Source organism: Mesoplodon densirostris, chromosome 5, assembly GCF_025265405.1.
Source record: "Mesoplodon densirostris isolate mMesDen1 chromosome 5, mMesDen1 primary haplotype, whole genome shotgun sequence".
Lineage (NCBI taxonomy): Eukaryota > Metazoa > Chordata > Mammalia > Artiodactyla > Ziphiidae > Mesoplodon > Mesoplodon densirostris.
The window spans coordinates 48,947,546-48,962,261 of record NC_082665.1 but is presented as its reverse complement, the minus strand read 5'-3'; the positions used below and the strand labels follow the sequence as shown (position 1 = coordinate 48,962,261).

Here is a 14,716-nt window from a genome sequence, read left to right as displayed (position 1 = left end):
AGAATATGTAATATGATTAGTTACATCATTCTTTGTTTATTTTCCTAATCTATGTCTCAGGCACTCAATAAAAATGTTGAAGCAGGTTACAAAATAAATTCCTAGTGTAACATTTTAAAATATTTAGTAATAAAAGGTACAGAATAATGAGGGTTGAATATTCTGATAAAGCCAGGGAGTTACTCAACAGAAATGTATGTTTAGGGTCCTGCGTGTTTAAAAAACGTGATTCAGATATTTTACAGTAGGTTTTATCATATTGAGGAAGTATTCCGTTAAGTCTGTATTAATTAAGAATTGATGTTGAATTTTGTCAAATGCCTTTTCAGCACTTGTGGAAATCGGTGCTTTTTTTTCTCTTTATGTTCCTGGAATAAACTACACTTAGCTGTAATGTACTATTGTATTATGTGCTGCCAGATTCAGCTTGTCAATATATTTTACAGGATTTTTTGCATTGATATTTGTGAGCAAGTATTGTTAAAGAAAAATTATTCAGTGACACTTGTTAAAGATGGTAAGGAAGACTTTACTCAAGGGGGAGGGGGTTCTTGTGACAGGTATAGGGAAAATTGCTGTGGTGTCTTGTAGTGAGGGAGAGAAATTGGGCTCAACTCGAAATATAACGAGGAAAAGTGGGAATTATAGCTAAGGAGCAGAGTAGAAGTGAATGGATGGATGGAAAATTACTAAAAGGAAATCAGGGGTCAGGGAGGATTCTGGCGAAACTGACCTAACAGGGTTCTTGATGAAGGCAGGCCAGGGTGATCAGATATCATCTGTGAGGTGGAGGCTGATGAGGAACTTGATTGGATACCAAGTGTAATCAAGTATGGAAGATGGGGGATTCTGGCTAAACTGTCTCAGGATTCCTGCTCTAATTGGACAATGCAGAAATGAACACAGAAGCCCAAATGTCAGAGCCTAGTTGAGCAAGAGCTCGGAAGAGCCTGATAAGAGTTTGGTCAAGAGAGAGAATCTTTGTCAGGGTGGTGTGTAATTTTCTTTTTTAGTGAAATTTTTGCATTTTGAAATCTTTGATGCTTGCTTAAAAAAAAAAAAAACGGTTTTGAACATTTTCCTTTTAAAATATATCCTCAGGCCTCTTAGGACACAAAATTCTGCTTTTAAGAAGTCATCATCATGATAGCTAACATTAAATTAGCACTTTCTGCGAATAATCATCTCTGAAACCCCTATGAGCCCAGGTACTATGATTTTTCAATTTTGCACGTGAGGAACTAGGTGCACTGATGTTAAGTATTTTTCCTTGTACTAGCAACTAGCTGAGCAGGATTTGATTGCAGGCTCAAGGGTCCATGCTCTTACCCAGGAATTTAGTCTGTGATGAAACCAAACTGTTAAAAAGATGGCAGGGGTAAAGTATATTATTTTGTTTGTTCAGGTCCCTTACCTGATTTCCTTTAGGATCATCCTGGCTTATTTTATGTTTCTTTTGTGGAAACTCACATGGCAGGAAAAGGAAAAAACCTCACTACGACACCATCCTGAAGTAGTGTGGCTTGCAATGTAAATGTCCCCTAACAAAAATGTGAGAATTAGGATTTTTTGAGCAGAATGAGTATGGGAAGATTATTTGTGTTACCAAAAAATCTAAGACTTTATAAAGAATTTCAATAGTAGATTTCCTTAAACAGGAAGCTGTCTGTATCCTCCACCACAGGGCATTCAAAATATGAAGCAAATTAGATTTAATTAGTCTGCAACATTGTCAGGAATGGAAGAATTGTCAAGGTAACTGCATTCTATACATTTTCTTAAAATTTCTTAATAATACACATTCTCTAAATAAAGAAGTAGTTGATTTTGGCATGTGTTGCCAAAATTTCTGATCAGGCTACGGTGTATATATTTCCAGACAGCTACATATCCACAAAGAATTTCATAGTGCAGAACAGAAATAGAAATCTTGTTTCTCAGTTGTTCTATTTTTCCACGTCTGTGTTCCCAACTGAGCGTAAAGACTACTGAAATGCATGAATTTGGAAGTTTTTAATGAGAGTGAGAGCCAGCATATGCACCCAAGTCCCGACATCTGTTCCAATTTGTAATTGGCTGTAACAGCCTATGGTCTATGCAGAACGACTGTGATCATAACAAAAATTACGTTTAAATTGCTCATGTAACCATATGTCTCGGATCATGGCACTATCTTTGGCTTCTATGTGTGGTGTTTTTCTAGTATTTCAGGCCTTTTTTTTTTTTTAAACCACTGAGGTATAGTTGAATTAACGTGTATCAAGGAAGGAAATAAAAGGCTAACTCTAAGAGAGTCTGCCACAATGAGAAAAATTTAAGAAAAATGGGATTTAGCTTTGTTTTCTAGAAGTGAGTTCCAGAGACTTATTAAAAGGGCATTTTGGGGACAAGATTAAGAGAGCTACATAATTTGCAGGGCCAAGTGCAAAATAAAAACACAGGGTCCATGGTTCAAAAACCAGGAAAAAATGTCATTAAAGGTACTAAAATATAAAGTTTTTTCCTTTTTTCCACAGTTTCTCAACTTGTCATAGTGCTATTTTATTTGCTATTTAAGGTCATTTAAGTAAAGAAAAATTACGAGTAAATTATTAGCATTTCTTTATATTGTGCAATGCTAGTTTTAAATGCAAATGTAAGACCCTTTAAGCCCTAAGCAGAATCACTAAAATGACACAATTTGTATTTTGTAATTCATACACACATACGTACTTTATTCTTGCCGCACTAGTGGAAATGCACAGAACTCAACTTTTTGATACTTGCTCATTTTACTAATACTCTCTGCCTTCCACTTACTCGCGAGTGAGGGAGAACTGAAAACAAAAGGAAGCAGGGGTTTCTCTAGCTTTTCCTTTCCCTCTATGTCCTAATTTTCAGCGTCACTGGCTGGCTAATACAGGAAAGGAACATGAATAAGAAAGGACCTGATAGGATTCTTTGGTCATTTTTGTTTCTTAAAATGCTGTTGCCTTCTTTCTGCATTTGATGCAAGTTCTGGTTCAAATGGAAGTGTGACCACACAAGGCTGTCAGTGTCCCTTCCACAGCCCCTTACTCAGTGGTAGATGTAATATGCTTACCTTATTTGACCTTTGAGTCTTACTGGACTCCCACACGACATGGGCCCTTTGGAATGCTATGCTAATGGGTACCTAGAATGCTATACATGGATGGAAGGAAGTGCAGACAATACATTATTGTTCCCATCTGCTCTGCTCACACTCGTGCACCATTATCCCATTGGGCAGCCCTTATAAAACATGAATTCAAAGATAAAAGGGCTTCCCTGGTGGCGCAGTGGTTGAGAGCCCGCCTGCCGATGCAGGGGACACGGGTTCATGCCCCGGAAGATCCCACATGCGGAGCGGCTGGGCCCGTGAGCCATGGCCGCTGAGCCTGCACGTCCGGGGCCTGTGCTCCGCAATGGGAGAGGCCACAACAGTGAAAGGCCTGCGTACCGCAAAAAAAAAAAAAAAAAAAAGTAAAAGTATTAAGAATTTCATGATGGTGACAGCAGGATATTAAACCAAGCATGGGACCCTTCTGAACACAGGGCCCATGTGACTGTACATGTTGCCCATGAGGCTGACCCTGCCTCAGTGACCTCATCTACAAATTGGGATGAGAATAGTTCTTGTCGGGTAAGATTGCCATGAGGAGTAATTAAATTATGAATATAATGTATCCAGCACATAGGAAGTAGTCAATACACAGTAGTTTCTTAATACCTGTATTGCTCTATATCCCAAATAAAATCAGGAAATGGTTATTATATTGTTACTAGAAAACTTGATTTAAGTTGAGCTTTTCCTTATATAAGCTCCACTAAGCAAGATACGCTTTCAAACACATGAGACTGAAACACAGCGAACGCTCCTTTATCTGTATTGTGGTCATTAGACACCAATGCGATCAGTGAGCAAAGCTCTGAGGTCAATTCAAGGGGTTACCTGGTTTATCTTTTGCAGTGGTAATTGCTGCAGCAGGTTATAGCAAATAGGGCCGGGTGAGGTGTCCAGGAAAAAGACAAAGGCTTGAGTCATTAAACATGGTTGAAGGCCAGGTTGTCTCTGGCTGAGAATGAGGTCAGCCCCATAAAGCCTTGGGCTTCAAACACATGGATGGGAGATATTTGAAAGAAAACAAGACATGAGCTCTGTCTGAGCAAGTAGGAGTGAACTGCGATTGACTACAGCATCCGGATGAAGCGTGGTGTAGAATGAGTTCCAGGATCCAGAGTTACTGAAGAAATATTGTAGATAATACCCATCAATCAATTGATTAATCCAGTAGAACTGCTTATAAAATGCTATTTTATATGCCCAGAGTGTATTTGGCTTATTTATACACTGTGTATACACCCACCATTCCTCTTGAAAACATCAATTTTAAAAACTTTGATAAATTATCAGCCCCTGACTGAGTTAGCACATATTGATTGTCTAAATATCATTTTATTTAAAACCTAAATATTTTAATTTTTATTTATTTTTTTACTGTCCACATTTTAATTTTTAGTTTTTTAGGTTGTTAAAATTAATTGAAGTGTATTTGATTGACAATGTTGTGTTTAATTTCTGCTGTACAGCAAAGTGACTCAGTTATACATACACATATTCTTGTTCATATTCTTTTCCATTATGTTTATCACAGGATATTGAATATAGTTCCCTGTGCTATACAGTAGGACCTTGTCATTACTATTCAATAAGTTTTGATGAATACAGACACCTGTGTGCCTTAAAATTGTCAAGATACCAGCCCACAGATTTCCCTCATAAAACCTAAATCTTTTTAAAAGAGATTCTTTATTTTCCATTGGTATAGTTTAGGTGAAAATTATACCAACTTAAATTGTGATTTTGTTTAAAAATTGTTCATGAAAATGATTGATTGGATGTGATAACAGACTGAAATTATGCAAACAGGATAAAAAAATAGGTAGGATGTTATGAATATTCAGATTCCCAAGAAAGTGAGCAATTTCAGATCATTCAGCAGGTGAGACTCTTGTGTCCTGTGCAAGTATGATTTTCCTTCTCTGACTTTGAAGCACCAGACTGACCCTCTGTGAGGAGCAGGATAACAAAAGAAATATGATCTGATTTTTTAAAACATCTCTTTGCAGAGAAAAGGACTGATGAAAATGTGGCATGAAATCTGTGTCTAGCATAATTCTTTTGAGACCTCTCCCCGACTCCTGTCCATGGGGTTTTGAAAATCTGGATTTAATTTTCATTTGAAAAACTTAATGGCCTGAACTATCCCAAGAAATTTGAACTTTCTGAATTCCTGGGCCCTCTCACCCACTGGTGTTGTGGTTACGATGACTAAAGCGCTGACTAAAGCTGGGAACACTGAGTCAGGAATGGGTTTGCTGTCGTGAACTCTGTTTGTTCGCAAAGAATCTTACTGATAAATAATGTTACTGTTTCCAGATGCTGAGCCTAAATATCTGATAGTCGTGCGGCCCGCTCCTCCTCCCAGCCAAAAGAAGTCATGCTCAGGTATTTTTGTTGATTTTTTTTTTAATTAACTTTAAACCATGCCTTTTCATCTCTTTTCTACCCACAAAGACCACGCGGCTTGGGGATGTCTCAGGAATATAGGTTAGAAGATGTACAATGCCCAGCAGACCCCCATCAACACAACCCTGCTTGGGGAGTAGCATAGCCTGGTGGGAGAGGCTCTTGGGGTCTTTTCCAGCCTCACCACATACAAACTGCAGGGATTGAGGCAAATTATTGAACCTCTCTGTGCCTCCATTCTGCCGTATGGTAGGGTCGGCGTGAGGATTAAATGAGTCCACAAATACGCAACACGTAGGACAGGCCTGGCCCAGAGCAAGTGCTCATTTAGAGTTAACTCCTGTTGGCCTGTCTCTATTTTGTAGTGTGTGAACTAAAGCCCGCTCTTGTGCCTTTCAGATTTTTTAGGGCAAAATTTGATGTCTAACCTTTTCTGAAGGAAACTGTTGACATTTCTAAAGCATGACTCATTTACGTGTGTGTTAAATGGGTTGGAACTTGGATTTTATTTACGCCTCTTCCTTCTAAATCTCTTGTATTTAGTCAAACATAGAAAATAGGACTTCTTTCATAAAACAGCAGTGCAACACCCATCTTCCCAGGGCTAGGGAGACTTAAAACAGGAAAGTAGATACCATATGTATAAAAAAGTAGAAACATTTCTGCATGACTAAGGAAGATTAAGATCCTATGTTGTGGGGCTTCCCTGGTGGCGCAGTGGTTGAGAGTCCGCCTGCCGTTGCGGGGGATGCAGGTTCGTGCCCCGGTCCGGGAGGATCCCACATGCCGCGGAGCGGCTGGGCCCGTGAGCCATGGCTGCTGAGCCTGCGTGTCCAGAGCCTGTGCTCTGCGATGGGAGAGTCACAGCAGTGAGAGGCCAGCGTACTGCCAAAAAAAAAAAAAAAAAAAAAAAAATCCTATGCTGTCCCGGGACTTCCCTGATGGGGCAGTGGTTAAGAATCTGCCCACCAATGCAGGGGACATGGGTTCGATCCCTGGTCCAGGAAGATCCCACATGCTGCTGAGCAACTAAGCCCGTGCACCACAACTACTGAGCCCACGTGCCGCAACTACTGAAGCCCGCGTGCCTAGAGCCCATGCTCTGCAACAAGAGAAGCCACCACAATGAGAACACTGCATACCACAATGAAGAGTAGCCCCCACTCGCCACAACTAGAGAAAGCCCACACGCAGCAACGAAGACCCAACGCAGCCAAAAAAAAAAAAAAATCCTATGTTGTCCCAATTTCACTGCTAAAATTTCTTCTCAGATCAAATAAGGAAGCCGTTGCTATTATGAAGGACTGATAGAACTGTAAATATGCTTTTAACATCTGCTGTCACATCTTACTACTCTAGATAAAGTTGATCATAGTGCTCTTCTTTTCTTTTTCATGTTCTAATGTGAACTGTTCTCAAAATAATTATTTCCTAATCATGTTTGTCTTTTACAGTACTCTGGTTGCCACATAGAAAAAAGGATCTTTCTTAAAGGGATGAGAAGGGTTGGGGGAGCGTACAGATATTCACATACACTGAGCAAAGGCGCCCTTTGCAGCTCTGTATTCTGTCTCCTAGGTGTATTAGCCATGCCTGGTTACCAAAAATCAGTTGCCACTATCCCCTCCCCTCCTTCTGTTGGTTTCCTTTTCTTTTTAGAGAAACAATAAATGGTCAAGTATTTTGAGAAATACAGATCCTTTTCCTTGACCTCTTATATTATCCCAAAGTGCAAGGGAAATTTCAATCAGTACTTACAACTTACTAATGGTAGTTGTCCAGGCAGCTTTCCATATACTTGAAAAGAAATGTACTCTCAATATTTCAAGATTCTATTTCAAATTATTTAACAATAAAGTCAGGAAGCATGAGTATGGTTTTATGGGATTCTGGCTTCATAGTCACTGAACTTTTCCTTAATATGATTATAAAACAAATATACAAAAAGAATGAAGGTCAAGAGAGTGATTACACCTTAATAGCATTTTATAACTTCATTTCATTTGGGGGCTTCTGTGACACTGGCCTTAGAGATTATTTTTCACTATGATGACCAACACAGGAAATTGTTTCATCCCACTCAGGATATAATACCCCACCTTTCCTTTCAGGCAACAGATATAATTTTTGTTTTTATAATCTGCATTTAAGAGTGATGTAATGAGTCATAGATTAGCTTCCATTCATTTTATATTTGTATCTGCCACATAAATTTTAATTATTTAATCATTTTTAAAGTAAGATCCAAACTTAGTGAAATAATTATTTGATAGTCATGTAAACCTTAGGTTCCTTGGGGAAAGAAAAATATACCTTTTTTCTCTAAGTGGCATTATCTTCATACATTGTGAGCTAAGCCAGTGATATAGTAAAAAGAAAAGTAGATTATAATTCAGGAGACCTGGATTTGAATCTTAACCTTGCTCTCATTGTGACTTTGGACAACCTTGAAACTACTCTGGGCCTTGTTTTTCATCTATAAAATGAGACAGTTGTGAAATCAACGCAGGGGTGGAAAAAGCCTTATCAGAATCACCTCAGGGCTTTTTCAAACTACCTGTGTCCCCCACCCTTATCTCAGATTCTAATCTGCCCTCCTTGGGGGCCAAACTTGAACCCTTTGAATCATAGATAAGGTACTGTTGCAGGTGGATCTGGACAAATTTTCAGAGAAGTATAGTTGCATGTTTGCAAGTAATTAAACAATAACCATCTTTGAAAATTATTTAAAATATCTTTTAAAAATTCACCTATGTCACAGTGAAGTAACTTTCCACCACTAGGTTATGTATATTCTTGTTTCAGAGGGCTTTTCTGCTAGAATTAACAACTTATACAACTTAAATCTGACAGAAGCAACAGTCATGGCACAATTTTCAAGGGTATTTGGTTCAGATAACCTTAGCTAAGCTCACACAAGGGGTACCCTCCTACCCACCTTATAGAGGTCACAGGCCATGTTGCTGTTTGGCTCACACTACAGTAGATGGAGATAAAATTTCTTTTTATAGCAAATATACATAGTATCATGAAATGAAAAAGGGAATTAATAGAAATACAAAGCATATATGTTTTACATTAGCGCTGCATAGTTTTATTAGGTCCCATTGGATTTTTAATTAATCCTATTAGATTTTACCCTGATTTCTTTTATGAGCCAGTGTTGGTTTCCATGGTTGAAAATCTTCCCTCCTCTTTTTCACTCTCCTCCCATGCCTGCAATTTCAAATATTTTTGAAAAAGCAAATGTCTGTGCCCCCCCACCACATACTTGAAAAGAATCTAGAGTGATATATCAGCATCACTCTTGGCATTGCCCCAATCCAGTTAGTCTTGTCAGAATAACTGTGCTTCCTGTATTATTCCTACTCTTCCAGCAGTATTAAAAATGTGTGCACCTTTTCCATTTAGATACTCACTGTAAAAAAAAAAAAAGGCTATTACAATGGTCTCACAAGGGATTTTACACTTCCAAATAGTTTTTTTTTTTAAAAGACTATAACCTGCAACCTACATGGTAAGCTTTCTTTTCTAAGGTGTTATTTCACACTAATTCACAGTCCCAGGGGAAAAAAAAGCATAATTTATTTTGTCTGTAAAAGAAAAGTGAGTGTGTGTGTGTGTATATATATATATATATATATATATATGCCTATATGTGTGTGTGTTTATTTCATTGGTAATAGCCAAGACCTCCATATTCATCCCTGACTCTCAAGAAATAAAAACTAGGAATGGATATAGGTTATATGTGTATACACACACACACACACACACACACACACACACACACACACATAAATCTCAAAAGGGTATTTCATTTGATTCCTGCTTAAATTCATGGGCAAACCATTATTAATATTTGTGCACTATATAAAAAGAAAAGGAACTTAATGCTTTCACATTCTTCATCTCTTGCTAAATTGTCTTTGTCTATTTTACCCAACTCATAAAGGATTTCCCTGGTGGTCCAGTGGCTGAGACTCTGCACTCCAGGGGACCCCGGTTCGATCCCTGGTCAGGGAACTAGGTCCCACATGCCTCAACTAAGGATCCCCCATGCCTCAACTAAGACCCAGCGTGGCCAAATAAATAAATATTTTAAAAATTATTTTTAAAAAAAGAAAATACACTAAATAATAACAAGAATTAACCTGTCCATTACCTCCACAGGTAAAGCACGATCTCGCAAACCTCTCCAGCTGGTGGTTGGCACTCTGACACCAAGCTCAGTCTTCCTGTCCTGGGGCTTCCTCATCAACCCTCACCATGACTGGACATTGCCAAGTCACTGTCCCAATGACAGGTAGTTCACCATTATGGAAAATTTTGTTTTTCATCTGAAAATTGGCACTTGCTTTCAATAGTATCTGCACATGCTTTAGAAGAATGTGTAAATGGCAGGAGCATCAGTATTTACAGATCAGCTATTAGCTGTAGAGCCTGATCTAGGTGTGAAGGGAATGAAGATACATTAGTCAGGGTCCCTACCCTTCAGGGAGTTATCATCTATCTGAATAGAAAACACATGCAAGTATTTTTTTCTTTCTGAAGAAAAAACTAGAAGGGAAAATAAGCCAAATAGCAAGTGGGGTTATCAGTGATAAGTGTAAAAAAAAAAAATCAGAGGATGAGGTTGAAAGTACTTAGTAGAGACTGTTAAAAGTTGCAAAGCTCCATCTTTCGTTTGAAAAGGATGGATCTTTGATCTGTCAATTGACAAAGTGCTAAGACAGTAGTTCTCTCAGTGTGGTCCCTAAACTAAGCAGCATCAGCCTCAATAAACATCACTTGGGAAATTATCAAAAATGGAAATTCTCAGGTCTCCAGACCTACTGAATCAGAAACTCCACCTAAGCTTAGGGATCACTGGCTTAGAAAACTGGAGGGAGGAACACATGGAGAAATGTAGGTCAAGGAAAAGCACAGTTGGAAATGAAGCTACCATCTTCTTTGGCAGAACAAAATAAGAAAAACCTAAGTTTATTTTTAAATTACTGCCATTCATTCAGCACATGTAGTTGGCATTGTCTATGTGCTGGGCACTGTATAAATGCTGAACCATGATTCTAAACTGAGTATAAGATGATATTTGCTTTTCATAAATATTTACTACAGTAGCTTCAAAATTTAAAACTTTGCATCTGACAATCAAAAGTTTCAAGCTTCAACCAAGGAGTTTTTATTTTAGAAGACTTTTTTTAATTTTAAGTACTCAAAGGGACTTAAATGTTTAAGATTTGTTTCATTACTTTTTTACATAAAAAACTTTGTTATTGAGGAATAATTTAAACCTAGTAAAATGCACAGATCTTAGGTGTACAATTTAATCAATTACAAAAAAAAAGGTGTGTAACCGTGTACTGTACACCCCATCATGACATAAAACATTGTCATTACTCCAGAAAGTACTAGAGAATTGGCCTACTCTAGAATTCCATATAAACAGAATCATAAAGTATGTTCTCTTTTTGTGTCTATCTTATTTATTCAGCATGTTTTTTGAGATTCATTCATGACATTGCAAGTATAAATAGTTCATTCCTTTTTTATTCCTGAGTAGTATTCCATTATGTGAATATTTCAGAATTTATTGATCCATTTTCTTGATGGTGGACACCTGAGTTGTGTCTTGTTTTTGGTTATTTTGAGTATAAATTTTATAAACATTTTTATGTAAGACTCTTGTAGATATATCTTTTAATTTCTCTTAGATCAATACCTAAAAGTAGAATTGCTATGTCACAGGGAAGATGTATATTTGACTTTTATTTTATTTTATTTTATTTTATTTATTTTATTTTTTTATTTTTTGCTTTATAACAAATTTAATCAGTTATACATATACATATGTTCCCATATCCCCTCCCTTTTGCGTCTCCCTCCCACCCTCCCTATCCCACCCCTCCAGACGGTCTCAAAGCACCGAGCTGATCTCCCTGTGCTATGTGGCTGCTTCCCACTAGCTATCTACCTTACGTTTGGTAGTGTATATATGTCCATGCTGCTCTTTCACTTTGTCACAGCTTCCCCTTCCCCCTCCCCATGTCCTCAAGTCCATTCTCTAGTAGGTCTGTGTCTTTATTCCTGTCTTACGCCTATGTTCTTCATGACATTTTTTTTTCTTAAATTCCATATATATGTGTCAGCATACAGTATTTGTCTTTCTCTTTCTGACTTACTTCACTCTGTATGACAGACTCTAGGTCCATCCACCTCACTACAAAATAACTCAATTTCGTTTCTTTTTATGGCTAAATAATATTCCATTGTATATATGTGCCACATCTTCTTTACCCATTCATCTGATGATGGACACTTAGGTTGTTTCCATCTCCGGGCTATTGTAAATAGGGCTGCTATGAATATTTTGGTACATGTCTCTTTTTGAATTATGGTTTTCTCAGGGTATATGCCCAGTAGTGGGATTGCTGGGTCATATGGTAGTTCTATTTGTAGTTTTTTAAGGAACCTCCATACCGTCCTCCATAGCGGCTGTACCAATTCACATTCCCACCAGCAGTGCAAGAGTGTTCCTTTTTTTCCACACCCTCTCCAGCATTTATGGTTTCTAGATTTTTTGATGATGGCCATTCTGACTGGTGTGAGATGATATCTCATTGTAGTTTTGATTTGCATTTCTCTAATGAGCAAAGATGTTGAGCATCCTTTCATGTGTTTGTTGGCAGTCTGTATATCTTCTGTGGAGAAATGTCTATTTAGGTCTTCTGCCCATTTTTGGATTGGGTTGTTTGTTTTTTTGTTATTGAGCTGCATGGGCTGCTTATAAATTTTGGAGATTAATCCTTTGTCAGTTGCTTCATTTGCAAATATTTTCTCCCATTCTGAGGGTTGTCTTTTGGTCTTGTTTATGGTTTCCTTTGCTGTGCAAAAGCTTTTAAGTTTCATTAGGTCCCATGTGTTTATTTTTGTCTTTATTTCCATTTCTCTAGGAGGTGGGTCAAAAAGGATCTTGCTGTGATTTATGTCATAAAGTGTTCTGCCTATGTTTTCCTCTAAGAGTTTGATAGTTTCTGGCCTTACATTTAGGTCTTTAATCCATTTTGAGCTTATTTTTGTGTATGGTGTTAGGGAGTGATCTAATCTCATACTTTTACATGTCCCTATCCAGTTTTCCCAGCACCACTTATTGAAGAGACTGTCCTTTCTCCACTGTACATTCCTGCCTCCTTTATCAAAGATAAGGTGACCATATGTCCGTGGGTTTATCTCTGGGCTTTCTATCCTGTTCCATTGATCTATCTTTCTGTTTTTGTGCCAGTACCATACTGTCTTGATTACTGTAGCTTTGTAGTATAGTCTGAAGTCAGGGAGCCTGATTCCTCCAGCTCCATTTTTCGTTCTCAAGATTACTTTGGCTATTCGGGGTCTTTTGTGTTTCCATACTAATTGTGAAATTTTTTGCTCTAGTTCTGTGAAAAATGCCAGTGGTAGTTTGATAGGGATTGCGTTGAATCTGTAGATTGCTTTGGGTAGTAGATTCATTTTCACAATGTTGATTCTTCCAATCCAAGAACATGGTACATCTCTCCATCTATTTGTATCATCTTTAATTTCTTTCATCAGTGACTTATAATTTTCTGCATACAGGTCTTTTGTCTTCTTAGGTAGGTTTATTCCTAGATATTTTATTCTTTTTGTTGCAATGGTAAATGGGAGTGTTTTCTTGATTTCACTTTCAGATTTTTCATCATTAGTATATAGGAATGCCAGAGATTTCTGTGCATTAATTTTGTATCCTGCAACTTTACCAAATTCATTGATTAGCTCTATTAGTTTTCTGGTAGGATCTTTAGGATTCTCTATGTATAGTATCATGTCATCTGCAAACAGTGACAGCTTTACTTCTTCTTTTCTGATTTGGATTCCTTTTATTTCCTTTTCTTCTCTGATTGCTGTGGCTAAAACTTCCAAAACTATCTTGAATAAGAGTGCTGAGAGTGGGCAACCTTGTCTTGTTCCTGATCTTAGTGGAAATGGTTTCAGTTTTTCACCATTGAGGACGATGCTGGCTGTGGGTTTGTCATATATGGCCTTTATTATGTTGAGGAAAGTTCCCTCTATGCCTACTTTCTGGAGGGTTTTTATCATAAATGGGTGTTGAATTTTGTTGAAAGCTTTCTCTGCATCTATTGAGATGATCATATGGTTTTTCTCCTTCAATTTGTTAATATGGTATATCACGTAGATTGATTTGCGTATATTGAAGAATCCTTGCATTCCTGGAATAAACCCCACTTGATCATGGTGTATGATCCTTTTAATGTGCTGTTGGATTCTGTTTGCTAGTATTTTGTTGAGGATTTTTGCATCTATGTTCATCAGTGATATTGGCCTGTAGTTTTATTTCTTTGTGACATCCTTGTCTGGTTTTAGTATCAAGGTGATGGTGGTCTCGTAGAATGAGTTTGGGAGTGTTCCTCCCTCTGCTATATTTTGGAAGAGTTTCAGAAGGATAGGTGTTAGCTCTTCTCTAAATGCTTGATAGAATTCACCTGTGAAGCCATCTGGTCCTGGGCTTTTGTTTGTTGGAAGATTTTTTATCACAGTTTCAATTTCAGTGCTTGTGATTGGTCTGTTCATATGTTCTATTTCTTCCTGATTCAGTCTTGGCAGGTTGTGCATTTCTAAGAATTTGTCCATTTCTTCCAGGTTGTCCATTTTATTGGCATAGAGTTGCTTATAGTAATCTCTCATGATCTTTTGTATTTCTGCAGTGTCAGTTGTTACTTCTCCTTTTTCATTTCTAATTCTATTGATTTGAGTCTTCTCCCTTTTTTTCTTGATGAGTCTGACTAATGGTTTATCAATTTTGTTTATCTTCTCAAAGAACCAGCTTTTAGTTTTATTGATCTTTGCTATCGTTTCCTTCATTTCTTTTTCATTTATTTCTGATCTGATTTTTATGATTTCTTTCCTTCTGCTAACTTTGGGATGTTTTTGTTCTTCTTTCTCTAATTGTTTTAGCTGCAAGGTTAGGTTGTTTATTCGAGATGTTTCCTGTTTCTTAAGGTGGGATTGTATTGCTATAAACTTCCCTCTTAGAACTGCTTTTGCTGCATCCCATAGGTTTTGGGTCGTCGTGTCTCCATTGTCATTTGTTTCTAGGTATTTTTTAATTTCCCCTTTGATTTCTTCAGTGATCACTTCGTTATTAAGTAGTGT

General features: G+C 37.6%; 1 protein-coding gene across 25 annotated transcripts in view; it reads left to right on the top strand.

The window, feature by feature from the left end:
• The window catches only part of ABI3BP (ABI family member 3 binding protein), a 457,010-nt gene that overhangs the window by 274,015 nt on the left and 168,279 nt on the right, over positions 1 to 14,716 (top strand). For all 25 annotated transcript variants that reach the window (XM_060098691.1, XM_060098690.1, XM_060098704.1 and 22 more), the window contains 2 exons: positions 5,441 to 5,509; positions 9,704 to 9,836. In XM_060098691.1, the coding sequence (XP_059954674.1) occupies positions 5,441 to 5,509; positions 9,704 to 9,836 (202 nt within the window). The remainder of the gene's footprint in view (positions 1 to 5,440; positions 5,510 to 9,703; positions 9,837 to 14,716) is intronic.